The following is a 24,879-nucleotide window of genomic DNA, read 5'->3' as shown; positions in this document are numbered from 1 at the left end:
CTCATGCTCTCTTCTTGGAAGCAGTAAACCTTCCCTTTTATTTTTTTTTTCCAAGAAAACTAAAAAAGTACCGGCAGGCATTACATCTGCTTAGTATGATTTTTGTTAGGTAATCAGGATAACTTATTTTGGCAGTTCAACATCTGAGCCTCATTTCAAATCTCTCTGAAAGCTCACAGCACTCATGTGGACTGCTGTGACTAAACCAGTGAAAACTGAAGAAGTGTTCTGTTATTTGCCTCAGCAAACAGAAGATTTGAATATTTTAATCCTTTAAAGAATATGTTTATCCTGCCCCTTCCGCTCCCCACTTACCCACCACAACTTCAACATACACACACAACTTTCAAATCACCATGAATCACAATTAACCATTGTTAATTTTATGGATATAACCCAAACTATCAGAAGGGACTAAAATTTTAGGCTGCTAAATAGACATTAGTTATAAGTTTAAAATCCACTATAACGAAATCTAAGTTGCCTCACATATAAGACTATTGTTGAACACAATGCTGCAAATCTCAAATTCTTGCTATGTTAACTTACCTTTATAAGCCCTTTTGCAAATTTAAATTCCTAGATTTTAAGTATCTTTTAAAAGAAATATTCTATTAATCTGAAAATTTTACTACAGGCATTAATTTCATTCCATTTAAAAAATATCATTCCTGAGTTATAAATTTTGTCTGTTTTTCTGAAGAAGCCATTGACTAACAAAATGAAAGATTCTGATCCTTTTTCCCTACCACAAAATACCATCTTTCCTGAGAAAACTGTAGAGTGACAATGACTACTGCAGAACAAAAAGAGGAATAATCAATCCTAAACAGTCTCTGCTTTATCACATATTCTCATCTATCGCCCATTGATAGCAGTCCTTTTCTATTTAATGGTACACCTTTCCTTTGACGATGAGAAATGTACGTAGCCATACACTGTAGGGTTTTTTCCCTTTTTGAATTTGAAAACAATGTTCTCTTTGGAATGAGTGAAAAAAAATTATATCAGACATTTAGGTGATTGTTTGAAATTAGCACAAATAAAAATAAAAGCAAAGTAATCTAATCCATAAAATACCAGCCTTCTATGATGCATAATGAGGTCTAGGGATTTCATTCAGCTCTAAAACAATTCGTTTCAACCCGTCATTGTTATTTCATGATGTTCATCGAAGTTGTGATATGCTTTTGTAAGCTTCCTGGTAGTACTATAATTAATTTTCCCACCCCCTCACAGCAATCCTTGTCTCTGCCTTTAGATTGTTTAGTCTGTTGGTGGTGCATTGAGGTGAATTTTGCACGTTCATTCCGTTATTAGTCTCTAATTACCAGGGTTGCCATGAGGGACGCTGGCTTTGTGGTTTTAGGGCCTCCTCAAGTAGGGTGGTCTCAGAGTGACATACCTGAAAGGCCTGGCCTCCCCTTGTGGTGCCTGTTTCGGGTGAGTCGTGTCATGTGTGAGGCCAGGGTTAAGATGTGTGTTTGGTTTTGGGGAGGGCAGGGCGTGTACGGGAGTCCCAAAGATACCATCCATGTACATGGGCAGAGGTATACATTTCAAAATTAAACTGACTATAAGGAAATAAATGTTTTGGAAGCCTTGTGCTGTTTCAAATTTGGTTGCCAATGTTTATTTATTATAGTATTTCTCTCTAGATGAGGTGAAGTTCTATATAAGCGGACACTTTAGCATGTGAACGGGATTATTTTGGAAACATTAGCTAATTACTAGCATAGTAGTGTTTTGGATGTCTGTTTTAGAGCAAAACAGTTTTTATAAAACTTTCAAAGGAGTATTTGAGGAAAGAGCCTCATCAACCAAAAAAAAAAAAAAACCAGTATATAAACTTGCGAGCATCAGATGAAAATGAATTATGGCTCTGGAAGAGAATATCAATAAATTATAAAGCTTTTAGATTCCACATACCATATCAGGGAAATGATATTCTTTATCACCGTGAGGTTTCTTTTGGCTGTCTATCTTTCCCTGCACACATACAAGAAAGATGAGGAAGTTTAGAAACCATACACAATATCTCAAGTCATCTCAGCAAAAGTAGATGAGGTTCCAGCATTACCATCTCAGTGTGCAAGGACAGTGTGGTCTAAGGCGCTAAGGAACTATTTTCAAATCATTTGCAGTGGCCACCCTTCTCATAAAAGGATGGCAAAATAGTCAGTTAAGAAAACCAAATGCCATACTTTATAATGAAAAAAATTTGAAAATTCAAAAAGAAAATGGAAATACAACCATGTTTCCCTAAGACTTTCCTGGAACTCAGGAATATTTACGGGGGAAAAAATCCCTCGGGAAGTAGAAAAGGGATGAATTTTGCCTCCACGTTAGAACACTAAACATGCAGTTGCATCTCATGGCAGAGTGGAGCTGAGATCAGGTCAATTTATCCCCAATTCACAGGATTGCAAAAGGCATCTAGTCATGGTCTGGGGAGTTCCTTTAGTCAGAAATTCCAGAAAGTAAAATAGATTTAGATATATGGAGCACAAACGCTGGGTAGTAAATTTTTTGTTTGTTTAGGAGGTACCGGGAATTGAACATGGGACCTCATACATGCCAAGCATGAACTCAACCACTGAGCTCCACCCGCTCCACTGGGCAGTAATTTTAAGTTCACTTAGTAGCGTCATCTGAGATTAGTCAAGATTTAGGAGTGAGTCTGTCCTAGTAGGTCAGGGAGTCAATTGCTCTGGTCTTTTCTGACCCTGTATATGTCGTTTCACCACACTGTACCTCCTTGGCCCATTACTCAGTTGCAGGTGATCATTCTGCCCCAGTCTCATTTTTATGGAGGGCTGTGAAGATAAATGCAATAACAGATTTAAAATGTATTAAATTCTTTAGCACTGTTGGTGTTCTTTCCATATGTTTAAGAATTATTTTCAGGTGATCTCTCAACTTCTAAGGGTCTCTTAGTTCAAAAACTGTAATAAAGGCATCCATGGAACTTTAAAGAGCTAATGCCTAATTTTCAAATGTCCATGTCATCCCTCAGTTGCTTGCTTTTTATTAAATCTTTTCAGAATTAAACAGTGCTCCTGGGGAATGGAAATTAAAGTATTCTGACAGAATTATGTAACTTCCAAGTTGTATTTTTATAGAACACACATTTTTTTCACACTATTGACAAAGCTTCTTTAATTTTTGTTTCTGATGAACTTAAACCAAATGACCTTATTTTTTTTTAAGATTTTGTATTTTTACAGGATTATTTCTCTAAGAAGTTGGAAAACAAAATTATTCATCGGCTTGATTTAATTACAGTGAGCACACTCTTACTATATTTTAACATATTGCTTGTCTGTTACCTAACCAAGTCACCCAAGTCACAAATCACCCTTAAGAGGTCTATAAATTAACACTGAAAATTCCAGGCTTGTGAGTTTCGTTTTACAGAAATGTTGTATCCCCAAATTGCTCTGTGACCTGTATCAAAAACTGCCCCTCATTTCTCCTTCCCCTCCACAGACCTACTTCCTACTGTTGGTTTGTTTTTCCTCTTAATATCTTCATCCTACTCCTTATGACACTGGCTGCTAAAGAGAGCTTTCCTTTAAAAAAAAGAAAAGAAAAAAGAAAACAACACACTTCATAAGGGGAAATCAGTTCTGTTTATCCTTTGCATATGCCTCAGGGAGCTGGCAGGCAGCTCTGCCATCCTAAAGAAAGTCATACATAATAGAGCAGCTTTAGCCCAATAAGCCAGTCTAGTCCCAATTCATCAGTCAAAGTTTTATGCAAGTGGCCCCCCTGAGTTGATAAATTCCCACAGTGCCTGTTGACCCAGCTGCCAAGCCCTCTTGCAGCAGGTGGTGTTTTCATGGCCACCCTGACAGTAATACAAACTGTTTAGCAGCTCCATTGACCTTTCAGCTATTAACAGGGATACAGGCTCCACTAGGGACTAGTTTTCAAACATGACAGAATTTCTTAACACTAGAGGTCATGAACAAGTATATGCCCTATAAAAATCCATGCAGTGTGGTAGATTTTAAATCTAAAGACAGTGAGCATTTTCTATATTTTCTGTTGCTAATTTTCTACATACTCAATAGCTACAAGTATATGTATGCTTATCTGCCAGCTTATAATAGATTTTATCCTTAATATACTATGTTTAATGTTGTGGTGATTGCTTCTCAGCCTTTTGGCTAAGATCCAGTGTGATGTTGTGGGGAACAATATTTTCTTGACTAATGAATCATAAGATGCCACATAACACCTGAAATTTTAATCGTATATTACAGAAGAATGAGACAACAACCAAGTCAGAACTTCTAACCATCACACATAATAAATGTTAGTGGCCTAAGTACAACTGGAATTTTATTCATACCTTAGCCAGATTTCAATGTCTGTATATATGTAGATACACATTTAACACAATCTGGCAATCCATGCGACTTTACATAGAGCCTTCACCTCTTCCAAAATAAAAAAAAATTTTTACAGATTAATTTATGGAAAAATATCAATGGGATCATATTTTTAAATGTTTCCATAAGGCTTTTAATATGTGATGTATGATGACAGCATTCAAAGGAATTATCTGCTTTATGCTAATTGAACTTTCTCTTAAACTATCAATTTAGAATATTGGAATATTATCTATAGTAATTGCATAAATTGCTATAAAAACTTGATTGATTTTCACTTAGAAACATTATTTGTTAATATATAAAATAGAGAATATGAATTTAGTGAAGAATATGTTCTTCAAAATGAGACTAATTTGTTAGGAGCTTAAAAGGTTTTTCTTTATTTTCTTTTTTTTTAATTCCCAGGGACTTTCTCCCTGGGACAGTGATGAACGTCTGGTATTAGGCCTTCTGAATATCTTATATTTTTTGAAAGCAGTGAATCATCAGATATTGGAATACCTGAGACAAAGGGAGATTTAATTTTGCATTAGATACATCTAAAACAGTCATGCAAATTTTGTGAGAAGATATTTTATAAAACAAGGTGTAAGTTTATTTGAAAAACTGCATTTTAATATCATTTTTTTCTAATTCATTTTAGTTGAGTTTTTAAAAAAACTTGTCGCTTAAAAGATTTATGGTCAACATTGTCAAATGAGTCAGAGTATATCATCAAAATTTGGAAATTTGTCACCATAACAATAGTCTTCAAAGAATTTAAACTAACATTTTTGTGCCCTTTTAAACAACAGAAACTTGTTTCAAATTTTTACTTCCCCTTTAAACATTTAGTAATATTTAAAATGTGTGCAGATTCATATAATGTAAAACTAAAACACTGTAGATGTATGGCTTTATGGGTGGGAAAAAGGAATAAAGCTTTCTTTTAGATGATTTCTAGAAGAAAAATACTCTAGACTTTAAGTCTTTTGAATTATGTTATAATCAAGGTGTTATTTGTTTTATTTATAAATATTAGTTGTCACTAGCCTGAATCAATTTTGTCCTAATAAAAATGGATATATTCAGAAAAAAAAGTCACTGGTTCGCTTAGGTTATATTCTTATCTATTTTCCCAACTTACAGACATTTCTTATTAATGCCAAATTTTAATATTTTTATCAATCATGATTTATGAATTAAATTTTAAGTTAAAAAATAGATTTTGAACATAAAATTTTGAACAGAATTTATTCTCTTCTGTATATCAGGAAGTAATGGCATTGGCTTTTTGTTCATAAAATAATATTTCCATTTTAATTTTTTTTCCAAATCAGAATGAGTACAAATGCAATCCAAGATTTATGAATTAATGAGTCTACAAGTATTTTGTGCATGTCTCCTGTGTTCAGGATATTGTAATACATGATATAGAGGGAGAAGAGGAATGCAAACCTGGTCCTATCCTCTAAGGAGATTATTTTCATTTTAATTCAGGACATTACACACATTTTTGAAAAATTAAATAATCTTACCTGAGATAAATGACACTTTGAAACAAAAAAATTTATGCCCAAATATTGTATATTATAAATTGTCAGATTAATGGGTCAGAAAGCTATGGGTACTAAGGTGGGTAAAACTCACTTTGATTTGGCTTCCAAATCCAGTCAGTTCTGCTATGGCATGATTTCTTTAACACCAATTGGCCAAGGTATAAAAGAGAACATCTGCATAAAAGTAAGTTATGTTGCTTTTCTTAAGCAAGCATAGCCAGAATAGCAGAAAGAGAATATAAAGAAAGGAACAAGCCCTCAGTCTACCTCTCCAGCTGGCAAAAGAGCTTTCTCAGCTCAGTGTTAAGAAAATTAAAAATTAGTGTCTGAGGAGCAGATCTGACTCAAGCCATTAAGCGCCTGCTTAACGTGGGAGGTCCCGGGTTCAGTTCCCCATCTTTCCTAAAAAAACAAACAAGCAAATACACGAAAAAAAACAACTCAGGGGAGCCAACGTGACCCAGTGTTTGAGCGCTGGCTTTCCACATACAAGGTCCCTGGCTTCAATTCCTGCGCCCCTCCCCACCACCTCAAAAAAAAAAAAAAAAAAAAAAAAAGGAATGTCTGCCCTGGGTTCCCCTCCCTGCAAGAGGTACCCTTCTAGCCTTGCATGCTGTCTACAGGTTGCACTTCCTTATGAATTCAGCACTCCACCTCCATCTCCACAATTGTTTTTGTGTTTCTAATCTCCCCTGAGGTAGCCACCAGCTGCATTGCCTTGAGCTGTATACTAGGTTGCCCAAACTAGCTCCCCAGGCACTGAGTTTTATTTTTGTTAGTACAAAGTTGCATAGATCTTGAGGAGTCTGTCCCAACCTTATTTTTCCCATTAGCCCTGTTATTTTAAGTATGTGATTTTGTGGAATGCAAGCAAGATTTTTCAGGGACATACAATGAATTAAAGTGGAAATCCTATTTTTCTGTATTCACCATTGTTAATTACCTTCAGTTGCCCAATTTCTGAATTTAGGAAATTGCAAACACAGTACAACAAATACCTGAGGCAATTTAGTAAAACTGGGCTTTGTCTTTTCACCTAAATGCTGAGGAATTATCTAGTTTCATTAGTCATTTCTCCTAGTTTTCCCTTTAGAGAATCCATAACTTTTAAGTTCCCTGAGTCAACATTCAGTAACTGATGAAAGTAACTTTGAATGAAGGAGATAAGCACCTTTAAATGTGTGCATGTGTAGTGATGACGGTGGTGCTTGGAGAGTAGATTAACAGTACCTGAAATATCCGTGCCTGGCTTACTTATAGGATAAGAGAACCACTCAAGAGCAGAAAACACTGGGCTAGGAAAGAGTCCCAGAACTCTATGTAACTAACTATCTGTGTGAGAGCCATTTCAACTCTCCATACATATTCTGATCTTTTAAATTATTTATTTTCTTTAATTTCTAAAATTGTTTATTATTTATTTATTATTTTCTATAGTTGCCTCTTTTAACCACAGAACAAAATCATGTGGGTATTTGAGAAATTTCTGATAAGCTCATTAGCACTGGGCTTATTAATACTGTACAGCCAAACCCATGACTCTTTTTACCAAATTGCCCCTTAATTGCTGCTTCCTTTCACTTTAGTGCCAACTCAATTCCAAGCTTCCTAGATTCTGAAGTCAATCAAGTCAATCAACTCTGTTTCTCAGCAAGCGGGTGATGAAGCCTTTTAAATCCCCAGAAGACTTCAGAGTGGTCACAGAAAAACAGCCAAGGCCTATTTTTTCAGCATGTTTCAGAACAGAGAAATAGATAGTTCAAGGCACTGTCAAGGAATAAGATAGAACATAATCTTTACCCCCATCATAATTAGAACTTCAGAAATATACAGAACAACTAAAAAAAATTAATATGGTATATAATATACTAAGTTCAGAGTTATTCTTGAATTTAAGCTTTCTCTTTACTCCAACATCAGGGTTACTCAGGACATATATAAAAATATTTCTGCAGCCTACATATAATATATAAAGTAAGTAATTTCTTAAGAGTGAAGTGAAAATAGTGGTACTTAAAACTAAAAATTTCTTGATATTCTTTGGTATAGTATTTGAAAAATATTGTTTGGAAATCTATGCTGCCATCAAGTTTCAGTGAGAGCGGTGTTGCCTGCCTACACCAGAGTAGATTCCATTTGCCGGGTTCTTCTACCTGGAATTTGACTGGATGATGAACACATAAGATCCCTTACCACCAAACTGAATTTGTGAAATGTAGTTTCATTTTACTAGCTGCTACAAACGGCCGTGTGTAGTCACAAAATATGCTGTAAATTCATTGGAATGCAGAACTCTACTTGTTCCTCATGAGTAAACTGACACTCAACAGAAATGTTGACAAGTTCAAGATAAACTCAGTGAATATCCAGACTAAGAAAATTAAGAGGGAAAAAAAAATCAATGTGTGTATTGACCTTGCAAAAGGGCACTAGTACAAATATTAAAATGATGGCATGGACTACACTAGGGTCCTGGCCTGAAACTATACACGTGGGAAAAAATAAAACCTAATATATATGAGAAACCCGCCTCCCCTCCTTTTCCTTCTTTAGGTGTAAGTACTGGTTTTAGAAATAATGAATGGGTAGGGATTGTCAGAGTCTATTAAACTGCTATAGAGTGAGGAAATTCATTAAACCACAGACTGTGCTTTGACTACAGAGACTGCCTCCCTATGCAGAGTGAGGCTTCACGCAGCCCTAAGACTTCATAGTCTGCTGCACTTGGGAACTCTTGAACAAACTAATTAATTGCTACTGGTTGAGAAATGGCCCTAATTTAGAATTGTGCTTCTTAAACTTGAGTGTGCTTGTGAATCACCTTCAGACTTGTTAAAGTGTAGATTCTGATTCCATGGGTATGGGCTGGGGTCTGAGATTCTGCATTTTAACCAGCTCCAAATGATGCCAAGTGCTGCTCGTCCACGTACCACGCTAGGAGTCATGAGGATTTAGACTCCTCTGTTTTTTCCTAACTCACAAGAATGGGAAGAAACATGGAGGAAAAACATTTTTTTAAAGATTCCAATTGGAAGGGAACACTTTTCCATGTGCCCCAGTTTGAATTTAGATAGAGGTTAAGACAATTCTTTTTTTTTTTATTTATTTTATTTCTCTCCCCTTACCCCCCCCCTCAGTTGTCTGTTCTGTATGTCTATTTGCTGCATGTTCTTCTTTGTCCGCCTCTGTTGTCAGCGGCACAGGAATCTGTGTTTCTTTTTGTTGTTTCATCTTGTTGTGTCAGCTCTCCATGTGTGCTGCACCATTCCTGGGCAGGCTGCACTTTCTTTCGCTCTGGGCAGCTCTCCTTGCAGGGTCCACTCCTTGCGTGCATCAGCACTGCTCATGGGCCAGCTCCACACGGGTTAAGGAGGCCCGGGGTTTGAACCGTGGACATCCCATGTGGTAGATGTATGCCCTAACCACTGGGCCAAGTCCGCTTCCCTAAGACAATTCTTATTATCACCTTACTTTCTCGGCAGATTGCCATTTAAGAGAGACTGTAGAATTATGACAGTTTCTAAAACCTCCAAAGAGTCAGGATTTTATAAATAAATATTACTTCCCACCTATTTATCCTGTTTTCTAGTAATATGAATTTGAAATCTGAATCCCTTAACACAGACTTCAAAATGGGTCCCTTTACTTTTTGGAAACGTCGAAGTAGATAGATTTCTGCAACTCTTCCTCTGTTTTGACAGAATTTATCTCTGTGTTTCCACACAATTATAGAGACGACTTCTCACTCATTGATGTTTTCATTCATTTATTAAATTAAATGTTATTAAATTGAAACCACGCAGAATGTCACTGCCCAGAGTTATCCATTAGCCCTAGCTATTCACAAAAAGTCATCACATGTGATGTATGTTATGAATTAATTACACTTCTCAACTTCTTCCATTATTTCAAGAAAGTATTTGAATCTTTATACCATTGCACAAAGCAGCCAAAGTAAGTTTCTAAGAAAATGTCTTAAATTTCTGAAAACAATGCTTGGTGCATTGAAGAGTGTTGGGCAATTTTCTGCACTAGCCCTTTAGTTTTTCATTATTTGTCATGTGTGAAGGGATTAGGAAATATGTTTTTCCAACTTAAGTTTGAGGGCTGTGGATATAGCTGTCAACAAATGGCTCAATATATTCTTTATATAGGCCTAAACATCCTCTTGGGTAAGTTTTCTATTTTGAAAGCTACCTCTGACTCCATTCAGTAGAGCTAAGGGCCCAAAAGCTTAAAAAGTAATTGTTTAAAGGAAGAACCAGACTATTTCAATGGTTCTTATTAGACCATACATGAAAATGCCCAATTTTCAAGTCCAATAAAAATAAGTATGAAAAATGAATAATATATCAGAAGTATATAATCTAGACTTTTGTTTAGATCTCGTCTGCATGTGGAGATGTAGTATTTACATTTAATATACATACAATGTTCTATTTCAACATAAAGAAATGTCAACAGAAAAAGAAAAAGTGGAGGAGGGGGATTCTTGGTATCACCAAAAATCTTGGTCAGGCTTTACCAAATAATTACTAGAAAAATGCATTTATATGTTGAATTAATACCTATCTCGAAGAGAAAATAATCATATCTCTTAGTGTCAGTCCTAGCTTGAGTTTTTAGCCTTTCTTTATTTACTATGATTGTAGTTAGTGTAAAAGTTTCATTTAAAATGAATTCAACCATGCCTTAGAAGAAACTTTTAAGACTTCATGGAGGCAGTAGATAGAAATACAGAGTGTTTTTAGTTTTTAGTTTATGATATAAAAGAATGACAATTCAATTTAAATACTACCTGTCCCCTAATAGTCCATATATTCCTAATGCCTTCACCCAATAACAGAAAAGATACACTTTAAAAATTCCATATTCTTATTGATTTCATTCATTCATTTATTTGACAGATTTTAATTAATCATCTTCAACATTCTAGGCACCCTTCTGTGTCCTTGGAGACACAAAAGAAGGGAAATATTTGTCCTCATGGAGCTTATATTCCAGAAAAATACATTTGAGAAATTTAATACAATATTCAGTCAATTCAATTTAATAAGCATTTATTGAATTGAATGCATATGTGGTATTTTCCTAACTGCTAGGAATGTAAGTAGTTTGGTTAGATAAAATACTTTGGTGACCTATATGTTACCTGCTCTCTAGAACATTCCTTGAACCTAAACTAATTGCTCCCTCATCTGTATTTCTATACTTCATGCACACCTGTATCATTCCACATTAATTTTGTGTTTGCATGTCTGTCTTCCCTACCGTGGACTCCATGGACCCTGCTTTGTTTATGTCTTATCCCAGAGAAGAGCACAGTGCTTGCCCAAGTAAATGACTGGACTAGATGAGGATTGTATATATAGCTTAAGCCCTTGGAAAACTTCCATTTAAATGAAGAAAGGAAAAGGGAGCTAGAATAAGCTCCTTATGAGAAGTGAAGCTTCATAAGAGACAGGCTACCGTTTGTGTAAATTTTCACATTAGGTGATCTCCAATAGAATAATAGTTTACAAGAGAGGAAGAAGATTTACTTAACATGCTAAGTAAGGAATGTTAGTTATCAATTTCATAGAAGGTAAAAAGATAATTTTCCCAGGTGTTTACATAGCACTCTAAGAGAATCAGAGTATTTATAAATGACAGCCGCGCAGTCTTATATAAAGTAAACAAGTCCAAATATGAGATAGTTACATCCACAGATAGGCATTCAAGCTTAGGCAAACAGCAATTTAGAATTCCCTCCATAATGAGTTTCCATATATTTGAATGTTTGGTGAAAAATAGTCAAAGCGTCTAATTAGACATCAGTAGGAAAACAGGGATCAGATACCCTGACCGGAAGAAATGCATGTTAGTATTGGATCCCTCTTCATCATATCCTCATTCCTTTTCCCATCATACACCCCTGCACTGTCTCAAACAGGCAATGTGGCTTTGTAGTTGCTGTTGTTTAACTGAATTCACCTACATTCTTGATCTCAAGTGTTCCATCTCTTTATTTATTTCTCTCCCCTTCCCCCCACCACCCAGTTGTCTGCTCTCTGTGTCCATTCTCTGTGTGTCCTTCTGTGTCTGCTTCTATTCTTGTCAGCGGCACTGGGAATCTGTGTCTTTTTGTGGCATCATCTTGCTGCGTCAGCTCTCTGTGTGTGTAGCACCACTCCTAGGCAGGCTGCGTTTTTTTCATGTGGGGCGGCTCTCCATGCGGGCACACTCCTTGCGCGTGGGGATCCCCTACGTGGGGGGCACCCCCGCATGGCACGGCACTCCTTGCACTCATCAGCACTGCGCATGGGCCAGCTCACCACATGGGTCAGGAGGCCCTGGGTTTGAACCCTGGGCCTCCCATATGGTAGGTTGATGCTCTATCAGTTGAGCCAAATCCACTTCCCATCCTTCTCTTTAGTTTCATCTCATTGGGCACAAACCATCCTGTTGAGTAGTATGTGAGTCATGTGCTTGCATATTTTGTGTGACATTCAACTTGCAATGCTTTATTTTTTTTAAGGGGTATCAGGGATTGAACTCAGGACCTTGTACATGGGAAGCAGGTGCTTAACCACTGAGCTACATCCACTCCCCAGTGAGAATTATTTATTTCGTTTGTTTGTTTGTCTGTTTTTAGGAGGTACCAGGGATCAAATGGGGGGGGGTTCCCACAGGGCCTTGTAACATGGGAAGCAGAAGCCCAACCACTTCAGCTACATCTGCTCCTCATGATACATTTTTGACACTCTCTACTTTTGAGTCTCTTTCCTTGAATGAGTCAAACAGAGGGTCATTGAGTGAATAACAAATCCATATAGGAGAAATAAAGATGTATAAAATTTCTACAATTTCAGTCACCAGTAAAATTAGCACAGTATACCTACTTATTGAATGACAACTTTGTATGTGTTCATGGATGGTGACTCAGAAGAACTTCATGGCTACTGAAAAACTGCTCTTCTGGTGGTCAAAAAATACCATCATCATCTTACAAACAAAATAAGAATTTTACGTGGGAAGTGGACTTGGCCCAACGGATAGGGTGTCCGTCTACCACATGGGAGGTCCGTGGTTCAAACCCCGGGCCTCCTTTACCCGTGTGGAGCTGGCCCATGCGCAGTGCTGATGCGCGCAAGGAGTGCCCTGCCACGCAGGGTTATCCCCCGTGTAGGGGAGCCCCACGTGCAAGGAGTGCACCCCATGAGGAGAGCCGCCCAGCGCGAAAAAAAGTGCAGCCTGCCCAGGAATGGCGCTGCACACACGGAGAGCTGACGCAGCAAGATGACATAACAAAAAGAAACACAGATTCCCGTGCCGCTGACAACAACAGAAGCAGACAAAGAACACGCAGCAAAAGGACACAGAGATTAGACAACTTGGGGGGAGGGAAGGGGAGGGAAAAAAATAAAAAATAAAAATAAATTAAAAAAAAAGAATTTTATGTGAAGAAACAGAGCAGACTTGGGATGCTGGAGGTCAGCATAATGTCCTTGCTTTTATTAACCTCACATCTTCTCTCTTACCCATCCCAGCTCTCTCCAAGAAGAAAAATACTCCCTTGGGGAACACATGGAAAATATTTGTTAATGCTTTCTGAATGAAAATATGCTCAGTCTACAGAATAATTGAAAGCCCTGTAACATTAATTAACCATTTCCAGATTTAAATAAGACGTGAGATTTAAGGAAGCTTTCTGACATGTAATGTTCCTTGCAAAACAGCACTTGCAACAATGGCCTTCTTTTGGGGAGGAGAGCTAGAGGAGTCACTTTAAATATGGTTTTGAGTCCCTTTAGAAAGAGCCTGAGGTCAGGCCCCAAATTATCATCACTTTTCATTCTGCCAGAGGGAAACTATCTCAAGAAAACTGAGCTTACAGGGCTTAATGACTTGGCTTATCTCAGACACCTATATAATTGACCTCTGGTGGTGGTTTGGACCTGTAATTATCACCCTCTTTGTTAGGGCACTTCAGGCGTCCTCTCTACTGCCTTGGCTGTCCTGATGGCAGTTTTACTGGTGACAACCTCTTGTTAACATTCCTTACCTGAAAATAGTCTTTTCACCTCACTGTGGCACAGGTGACAGTGCCTGAAAAAGTGCTGCTGCAGTTTTTCCCAAAGATCTGGGAATGAGTAAGTGTGACTGATGATTCCTGCCTAAACCAGTTGGAATGAGAGCAACATTTTTATTCTAGCAATGGAAGAACTTCTATCACTGATGTAGAGCCAGTGGCCTCCAGAGGTTCTGACGGGAGGGAGAGAGAGAATAGGTGTAATATGGGGGATTGTCGGGACATTGGGATTGTCCTGAATGACACTGCAACAACAGATAAACAGGCCATTATATATCCTGCCATAACCTACAGAATTGTGTGGGAGACTGTAAACTATAAACTGTAATCCATGCTCAGTGGAAATGCTTCAAATATGTGTTAATCGATTGTAACATGTACCACACTAACAAAGGATGTCGTTAATGTGGGAACGTATGGGAGGGGTAGGAAAATGGGCATATGGGAATCCCCTATATTTGATATATATAATTTTTGTATTCTAAGTATCTTTAAGAAATAAACAAATAAAAACAGAACCATAGAAATCTTTAGAAGGTATCTTGATTTCTTCTATAAATGATGGCAATTGTAAATCAACTTTTAAAAAGTATTTTTATGTGACTTGTTACATCACAAATGATGTTTGTTGTTGGTTTTTTTGTTGTTGTTGTTACTATGAGGTTTTTTTTTCCAGAGCAGGACAAGCAAATTAAAATATATTTACTTTTGTGGCTCTTTCTTTACACAAAGATTTTAAACTTTGAATCAGTAGAGTACACACACATATTTATTATGATGACCCTGCAGGAAAAATCAGCCTGAAAAAAATCAGAAGAAATGTAAAATTGGAACAAAAACTTATTCCCAAGCTTTTTAGGTGACAAGTGCTCATTTTGATAAATACCGACAGCCCTGTGATATTGCTAATTATGTCAATAACAAGTTAAACCTTTGTCAGATACTAGTCCTAAATTTTTCTATACGTCTGGGAAAAAAATGTTTAAAAACATCAGTGCATCTTTATTTTTTTTAAATTGCAATTGCTAGAAATTCTGAGCTCCCAAATGTATAACAACATATTTTCATTCAGTGAATTTTGTTCACAATAACATTTCTTACAATCTATAAAATGTTCCCTTTGGTTCAAAACTCGTTAGACTTTTTCATTACTGTATGTATTTTCAATTCTTACAAATTTGTGAATTTTTCTGAGTCACTTAAAAAAGTTCTCTTTGGGAAGCAAGAGACATGATTTGTAAGCTACAAAATCCCTAGGATTCTTTCCAGTATCGATTTTCAACTGAAATTCATTTTTAACTGCTGTCTTTTTAACAGACCTTTAGTGCCCGAGGAATGCAGAGCCACAGCGCAGCCTGCACAGACCTTGGCATCGGAGTGCTCCCGACTCTGCCGAAACGGCTACTGTACCCCCACTGGCAAGTGCTGTTGCAGCCCAGGCTGGGAGGGGGACTTCTGCAGAATCGGTTAGTGTTTCTCTTATGACCGGCAAAGTCTGGGCGTGGGACAGTCCTTATGGCCTCAAGAACTCAACATCAGTTATTTTAGAATTATCTAGTGTTCAAAATTACTTAGCCATTTATAATATAATGCTCAGTCTTTCTGAACTTTACATTTTCTTAATGAAAATTATTCACTTACATATGTTGCCCATAAATACAAAAGACCTTTAGATTATTGAGTCCTTTCAACAAGTAAATGCAAATAGCACAAGTAGCTCATCTGTGGTGCTCTCCACCCTGGGGTCTGAGAGCTCAGACTAGCCAGTGACACGAGGTTTGCAGAGCCCCTCTCTAAGTGCCAGCATTTTCCAGACACCCCATAAATGGGCTCCCTAACTTGACTGCTTCCTTTCTTGCTACAGCACACTAAAAACAAGGTTTTTCAATGGGTGTTATTAAATAAAAAGGGAAAATGCAACTATCTAAAGGCCTATTATGAAATTTTTTTAGTTCTTTTTGCCACTCCCTTGTGAACCATCAGCTAGATGTGTAGCTGCTCAGAGAGCAAAAGTGACTTATTCCAGGCTATTCTATCTTCAATTTAAACTTTCCTCCATTACATGGGATAATGTTTAAATTCTACTAGGTATAAAGTAAGAAAAGCTAGATAAATTTAGATACCTACAGTTTAAGATGTCTATGCTAACAATCCATTTTCAACAACCAACATATATGTATTATTTAGAAAAGGTTTTGACCTCTGCTATTTCATATATTAAAGTATCTCTTGCTAATTAAAGTTGAAGTCCAAAATGTATATTTAATATTACTTTAATTCATAAATGCTATCTTTTTTTGTTTATTCTAAAGATTTATTTTTTCAAATAACCAAAATTCAGTCAAAATACAATACACATTTTAAGATTAAATTGCTTCATCGCTATAACACTACCTGATGGTTGCATACCTAGGAAATAGCTATAATAATTAAAACTCAACAGAAATTACGTAATTACATTATTTAAAGCATAGCTTTATAGTTTAATGACTCATTCTGTCTGTCTCTACCTGCAATTTCAAAAAAAATTGAGAATGAAATTCAGTGTTCTATAATGTCCATTCTATTTTATTCCTTACTTTGCATTTTGCCTAACCTCTTAAGTCACCTCAAATCATATTTATGAGTGCCTTCTAGTGGCAGACAGTGTGTTTGGAATTATTTTGAATATAGGTGGCATTATACATCCCTTAATACATATATTTAGTAATAGTATGTAATATAAACAAAAGTAGACATGTTTTCTTTGAGTAAATATGAAGTTTTAGTTCTATAAAATACTTTAATCTTTCCACTAAATCAAATTTAAATAATTTGATTATATAAGATAAACCAGAATGATTTTTATATTATGTATATCTTGCCGCAATTAAAAATGAATTATTTTTTAAAAGTAATTTGCTAGTTGTAGTTTTGACCCAAGCAAGAACTTTATTCATATATGCAAAGCTTACTCATCTTCCCCAAATTTGAAAAATAAAATAGTCTATTCCTTTTCTTAACACTATTTTATAGCCACAGATCCCCTGAATTTTTAATGCATTGGAAAAGGCAAAAATCCTTCCCTTGAAAGTGTAAGGAAATGTATTTAAAAAATTTGATTCTGTAAACAGTGGCTGCACTCCCCAGACTCATCCAGGCAGTAAAAGACAATTAATTTATATATCAAACCTTATACCTCCATCTCATTTTAGTGGTAAATATTTACATTCCCCGCTAATACTGTGGCAGTAAAAATTCATTTATGAAGAGATTCGGTGATGAGTAGCGTAACCCTGAAAAAGATTGCTGGGAACTTCCTTGACTTTGAAGTTCAGGCTGGGGCTTCAAAGTGTAATCAGAGAAGGAAGCATGGAGCCCTTGGCCCCCTGAAGCCAGGAGGAGGTGGAATCCAATGGAGTCCAAAGTGTGGATGTTCCATCTAACCAAAATCTAAAACTGACCATTCCTTTCTTTTGGCCTGGAGATGTTCCAGCCCGTGGGCCTCCCTCTCAAGGCGCCCTTCCCACACTGAAGTCCTATCCTGGTGGAATGGGAACTCGGAGCTCTGGGGAAGGCCTTCTATTGGAAATGTCCCAGTGGAGCGGACATTTGAAAGAACTGAAATCTTCATTTTAAATAGAGTCAGCTCTGTGAAGACTTGAAATTGTTTCCTATTTTCTCTCTCTTTCTAGAAATGTCTTCCATTCTTTGCGGAGTTCTGACCCCCAAATGATGGCGGGTCTGAAAGCCTTCTCTGCACTATTTGTATGTTATCTTTGGGATCACTTTATGACTGCCATCTTCCTTCCTTCCCCCCTTCCCTTATTCAGCAAATATGTGTTGGCCTCATACTATGTGCAGATCATGGCCTACAGATGCAAGTGATTTTATTGCTTCTTTTTTTCTCCCAGCAAAATGTGAGCCAGCTTGTCGTCATGGAGGTGTCTGTGTTAGACCAAACAAGTGCCTCTGTAAAAAAGGATATCTTGGTCCTCAGTGTGAACAAGTGGACAGAAACATCCGCAGAGTGACCAGGGCAGGTATTCTTGATCAGATCATTGACATGACATCTTATTTGCTGGATCTAACAAGTTACATTGTATAGTTTCTGGGACTGTTTGAATACTCCTTTACAATGGGCATTTATTTTTTTATCCTGTCATTAAAAAGAAAGACTGTTATCCTGCTACACACTCCTGTGATTTCATTTTCTTTGATTAATTTAAAGATAATTTCCAGAAATGTGCAGATCCTGTGTGTGTATGTTGGCACATTTGCTCACATATGCACGTACACATACTCACAACCCCTATAAGTGTGGTTGCATACCAGATGGATTTTAAATATGTATATTACCTGTGCAGAGTAATTTACACAGATATTCCACTGTAAATTGATAATGGAATTTTTGTGTCTTCAGAAATGTTTATTTGACTTCCCAGGAATTTTCTTCTGTAATCACTAAAGTCAACGTTAATGGAGTTTTGAAACATTACTGTGCAATCTGATGGATTTAATGTTTTTTAAAAAGGCAATATTTTTATATTAAAGGACTATAATATACATAATGTTTCAGAACTCCCTGATGAATTTCTAAATGAGCAATTTGTGTAAAATTGTAATCTTCATTTTTATCAATGTATTCAATTACAGAATGTTATGCACTTACCTTTTTATTGGCAGAGAAATTTGGTTACTCCAGCTAATCTCAAGATGGTTTTAAGTGTTTTATAATTAAATCATAACAGCATATTTTAAAATCGCTCTTCCTAAAAGGTCTGCTTTTATTTTATTGTATATTTTATTTAACAATAGGTACTGGGTTTGTGTTATCTATTTATATTTTTTATTTTATTTTTATAATATAGACATCACCTAGATGAAACACCTTTACCCTGTCCTGTAAAATACTAAAGTTACATTTTTCACCAACTTAATTGGAAAGAAGGGGAGTGAGAAAGCAAACAGTCTTTAATGTGCTCTGGATCTAATCTAGCAATGTATCCTTGTGCCAACATGTAATCCTTAACAACGGATGAAAAAGCAAGAAAACAACCTGTCTTTATAAAATGCCAGCATTAAACATTTGTAAACTGCTTTTCACCACAGCAAGACTGTCAGAGTATATGTGATTAGAATGTTGCAGATTTCACACTGAACCTCACCTCACCGGAAAAGAGTTCATTCATTTTGAACAAATCTTGGTTACGTCAGCTATCACTTAGACAAAAAAATTCTTAACATAATAATTCCTGCCAAATATGACTTAATGTATACGTTCCTTCAGAACTCAATGAAAATCCTCTCTTTGGGTAATGTATCAATAAATTTCCTGTAAATGTTCTGTTCAGGTTTTTAAAGAAATTATATGTTCTAACTTAAAACTGCAGACAGTCTGGTAGACCTTTTCTTAATGGTTTTCAAGGCCAGGTCTCCATATTTGTGTTACAGTTATAACAATGATAAGGCTTCTTTGCACTATGGAGAAAGCATATTCACTCATGACGAGCACACCCGCTAGAGTTGTCCTTATTCTTCTGTAAACATCTTTTCCTCTAGAATCTAAGTCATAAAGTAGTATAGATTATGCAACATAAGCTGACTTTCCAAACCTGCTTCTGACCTTTAGGAGTATGAGCTTCAATTTAAAACAACCAACCAACTAACCAAAAACAAACACTTGTGGCTAGTATTTCTCTATTGTTTTAAAGTGAGAAATTTGCGATTACAGCATAGAAAGGATTTAGAAACCAATATAGAAAGATTGGTTAAGTACACTGCACTTGTCTTCCATATATGATTACTCAAGTTTCAAGTGACCTCATGCCAAATGGAAATGGGTTGGGAAATCTTGATTCAGTGCTTAGTGAACAATAGCCTGCATTAAAAAGTGCATGCATAATTTTGCACAATTTAGATTCAATTGACAGTCTATTCAAAGAAGTCTCAGGATTAAATGAGCATGGAGACCAAATTGCCCTCTTACCCCAGAAAAGGGGTGGTCCCTTCTAGTCACACTAGCACTTCATTGGCCCAAGAGTGTGACAAATCTTGCAATGAACCCTGCAGTCGCCTGCATCTATAGGTTAATAGCAGTCTTTTGTCTCCATTGCTTTCTCTTCATAGCCCTTTTACTGAATTCCATCACAGAAAGTTTTACAATTAAAAAAAAAAATGTCCTGACAACCATTTTTGTAAATGGACCTTACCATCTAATCATCCCTTATTCAACATGGGTGACATAACAAAATGTGAACTTCTTGTGAGGGAGCCAGCTGTCTAAATCTGTCAAATAGTGCAGTTTTATTACACATTCTCCCATTCATAGTTTCTGAAAACAATAAGGATACTGCTATATATTCAGAAAATTTTGAAAAATCCAGCATTTCTTCTTACATCTTTACTCTTTCCATCTCTTCTGCCACAAAAAAAAGATGTTTTGTTGTCATAAGTTCTACTATTTTTAAATATTTATATTAAGTTAGCTAGACCCCAATTTTTTAGACAGCCCTGTCCTAAGTGAAAGGGTTTCCGATGACTTAGAAAAACGTAAGAAACCAAGCATCATTGCCTTTCCTATTGTGAGTTTTCAGAATAAAGGTCCAAATTCTTCTTAAAAAAAAAAGATAGCAAGATTCATGGGTAGTAAACCCAAGTGAAAAAGTAAAGTCACTGCAGTCATTTCTTTATGTTCTTAGAAGAATAGTAGATAGTAACATCTAATGGATTGTGATATATTTTAAATTCAGTGGTCAATTCAAATATCTATTTGACCTCTTCTTTCAAGTAGATTTTTCAAACACCATGTCTAAAAATTATCTGAATCAAGTGGTTTATGATGAGGGGCAAGTAGGCATGGGTGAAATCCATGAGTTAGGAAAAAGTAATTGTTTCGTCACAGGGAAGGGAACATTTACTCACTTTACAAAGCACACAACCTAAAATGGAAAAGAAATATCTTTGGTATGAATGCTGATATGTGACATTATGATGGTATTAATAGAAAAATATATATTATTATTCCCTGTCCATTCTAGAGCTTAAGCTTTAGGTATCAATTTGACATCAAATGAAGTTATGGTAATAATCAAAAATTGGAACTAACTGCTCAACCACTGCTTCTGCCAAACTCTTGTCCTTAGATAATCAAACCTTGTTTTCTTTCCAGTTATTTAAAGTAATGCAAGGAAATCAGAATTGGCAGATCACTGAAATAAAAAGGAGGGAATATTTAAGAAACTGAAGTGACGGCAAGACATACCTCCATCCATAACTTTTCTTTTTGGGATTTTGTTTCTATGTTGCCATTATGAAACATCTTTTATCACAATGATTGCTTGACTTTCTCAGATAAATGGGCTATCTCATAAAAGAATATATATATGTAACCTAATAGAAAACCATTCTCTTTTTCATTCATGTACTTTAGAGCAGTCACTTTATCCCAATTTCTTTCTTTAAAAATAATTCCATAGTGTAACAATTTTGGATCCATTAATTTTTTTTTCGCTCACTCATAAGCTATCAGCAAGCCTGCTAGGTATATACAAGGTGATATGCTATCTCTAGGATTTTTCAAAATATGCATTTATATAAATGTTTGTTAGTTTAACTATCTGTTAATTTTCTTAGCTTTGAAACTTAAGGAGAATCCAAGCCCACATATCTGAGAGGAAAAATAAGATATACCATAGACCGTTTTAGTTAACTTTTCAACAAATTAAGTTTCTGAGTATCTCTATGGTATGTTACCTATGAAACCTATCTCCTTTCTCTCTACCTCCTACTCTCCCTCACCCTCTCCCTCTGTCTCTTTCCATATACCCTTTTTCCTTTTAACCCCTTCCCTCTCCTCCATTTATATTGACATTGACTAAATAGACATGCTCTCAGTATACCCATAATGACGGTATTCTGACATGTAGGTTATTATTGATTTTGCTGATTATGAGCTTTTCTTCATTTTCCTGAAAAATACCCTCTGCTGGGGTCACCATTGCTTCAGTTCTATATCATGAAGAATAACAGACAAATACCAACATATTAGACTGATCTACTACATTCACTGAAAGAAACAACCAGAAGCATAAGTGACTACTGGTCCCAGTGCTACAGTTCAACTGGTGTTCCATCACAAACACATACTATGTCTAGAGGAAAGACCTGGAGAATATCCCCAGTCTAGAACTTGATGCCCAGGGAATGTTCACATTTTCTTTACTACCCCCCAGGCAGTTAGTGGGCCTGTTACTGTGAAAACTGGTGGAACATTTCCTCTGTAGAATATCTGCAAAGAAATATATAACTTTGCTATTTTTCTTTCTTTCTCTTCACACCAACACAAGTTAGTCACACCTCCAATAATTAATATGATGTCAAGGAATAGGAAATCCAAGAAGAGGAGGAGCATTTTGATTTTAAAAATACTAAGGACATGACCATGGAGCTTGACAAAAGCTAATACTTAGCCAACTACAACAATTCTTTCTTTTAAGCATCTCCTCTGAATAAGTTTTGGAGATTGTCTTACAATAACTATTTAGGAGAGTAAGATATATTGATGGGAGTGTGATGGAGTATTATAGTATTGTTTTTTTCCCATTCATAATGATGGGTTTTTTTAGCTGCTACAAACAGATTTAGTCAGCTTTAGTCAGCTATCAGATTAATACTTTCTTAAATTCTTCATTAAGTATGAACCCAAGATAGGCATATTGTATACCTTACTTTCCCATAACTTATTTGTATGATTTGTATGTTATACATAAGTCAGTTGAAAAAAGAAAACATACATAGTGGATCAACATAAAGCCTTAGGCCTAAAACTTATAGTACTTTTTTCTTAGCCTGACTACACAGTGACATTAAAAAAAAAAAAGATAGTATCAAGTCAAAATGAATTCTAATATTATCTCTCATGTAATGTCAGACATCATGTTCCATAATGGTGATGGGAAAGTCATAATGACTTAAATATAAAATAAACTTTGTCTTCATAGTTAAAAACTGATCCTTGTACCTACCTTTCCCTTTGCGCTAAAATAAAACTGGTCAATAGTTTCTATCCACATGAAAAAGGTATGATCAGGTTTGGTGTGGCCTATGCCCAAAATGTATGGTGGAGGATGTTTCTTTACTTCATACTTTTAAAATCAGAGGCTTGATTTTCCTAGAATAAATTAAGATTTCATTTTTGTTGAGCCCTTTGAGAAACCAAATTGAACACTATGAGATGTCACGTTTCCCATTTCTCATAATATTCATACGACATGTTTAGACATAATATTGTACCAAAACGCGTTGGATAACATAAATAATACTGAGGTACCATGGAATTTTCTCCCTAGGACATGCTAAAGTATATGATTTAATTCTAATCTAATTAAAATGTTAAAATTTGCCAAATCGTTAGAATTAATAAGCATAAAAGAAAACTGACCAAAATAATCATGTATCTTTCCCAACTTTTATCTGATTAATTTGTCCACCTTTTCACTTTTCTAGTTTACTTTCCTTTAGATGGTTGACAATAGAGCACTTTGTCGATAACCTCACTCACAGACGATACCAGAACAAATCCATGCTTGGATTTCTGTTAATAAGAGGCAGAGGCTTGTGGAAACATGTAGTAAAAACAGGTACAATCTTGAGGAAGCAGGGTTAATATTTTTCCTAAATGGGATTTCTATAAATCTTCTTCTGAAAACAAATGGGCAAAGTCATTGGTTCAAATAATCCCTCTGAGTTTAAACTAATCTGATTATTTGACCAAGTATAATAGGCAGTTCTTTTTCTTTGTTCTTCCATTATTCATCTATTTATCCATTTACTCATTCAACAAATATTTATTGAAGTGCCTATCATGATTTTATGCTATAGAAAAGGCAAGAAAGTTTACAACGGGGAATTGTGGGACCAGTGGGTATGATGACATGTTTGAAACAAAGGGCAGTAATCACATCCTATCAGCTCCAATTCAGCTCCACATTAGAATCCAACAATAATAGTACAGATGGCCTAACGTACATCTGTGTGTATCTGTACTTGTGCACACACCCATGTATATATATTTATCTATCTGTACAAACACTACATATATATACACACTATCTATGTAAGATATAATATATGTATAATGCATATAAATTCTAACAAGTGTATTGTTATCTTTAAAATAGATCAATTGTATCTTGAAGTGGTAAATGCAGAGATTTGGTTTTTATTGTTGATCTGTGGATTTAATGATTTTTAGGTGAAAAGGATGTTTAAGTGTATAATTTCCTTTTTAATTTAATATATTTATGTAAATGCATGCCTGAAATTTGGTTAGATTGGCTGTGTTTTGTGTCCCTTTAACGTGATCAAATGTATTAAACTTTATCTCATGACCTGCTGTACATGTGCTATTTTTTAAATTCTTTTTTATATTCCTAAATACAAAATTGATACTTTAACATAGTCCATATTCAGATTGAGTCTATAAATCCTACTTTTAAAATATTCTATATATAAACTACTTCTTCAAAATAATTTGGATTTTTGTCATTTTTCATATTCTTATTTAAAGTTTTTACTCCCCAAAATATATGCTAGTGTTAAGGATCACTTTCATTGTGTTGATATAGTAGGCAGCTACAAAGATATTACATTGATTTAAATTTATTCCACATGGTAAATTACTGAAATCTGATTCTTTCAGATAAATTAAAATTAATAAGTTAAGAATGTAAAAGAGCTATGGAGAGTAATGTGTGCCCTAATCGAAGAGAAGAAGCATGTGGAGGAAGGGTGCTTAAGAGAAAAGATAATTGCAGACACCCTAAAACTGTGTTGATCTTTGCCACACTAGAGTATTTGTATAAGGTCTGATGTGCTATTTTGAACATTA

At 35.7% G+C, this 24,879-nt stretch overlaps 1 protein-coding gene across 4 annotated transcripts in view; it reads left to right on the top strand.

Moving 5' to 3' along the window:
* The window catches only part of HHIP (hedgehog interacting protein), a 93,999-nt gene extending 69,478 nt beyond the window's left edge, over window positions 1–24,521 (top strand). The window contains exons 12-14 of one of the 4 annotated variants that reach the window (XM_004456520.5): window positions 15,327–15,475; window positions 17,903–18,027; window positions 18,860–24,521. In XM_004456520.5, the coding sequence (XP_004456577.1) occupies window positions 15,327–15,475; window positions 17,903–18,027; window positions 18,860–18,874 (289 nt within the window). In that variant the 3' untranslated portion in view covers window positions 18,875–24,521. Of the gene's footprint in view, window positions 1–15,326; window positions 15,476–17,902; window positions 18,183–18,859 lie in introns of those variants that run through there. The other 3 variants (XM_058286081.2, XM_004456521.5, XM_004456519.5) reach the window with 3 other exon arrangements.
* Window positions 24,522–24,879: the final 358 nt, after the last annotated feature.

The sequence above is a fragment of the Dasypus novemcinctus genome, chromosome 1, assembly GCF_030445035.2.
Source record: "Dasypus novemcinctus isolate mDasNov1 chromosome 1, mDasNov1.1.hap2, whole genome shotgun sequence".
In the NCBI taxonomy this organism is placed as follows: Eukaryota; Metazoa; Chordata; class Mammalia; order Cingulata; family Dasypodidae; genus Dasypus; species Dasypus novemcinctus.
The sequence above is the reverse complement of the archived record's forward strand: the minus strand, read 5'-3'. Positions and strand labels throughout refer to the sequence as shown.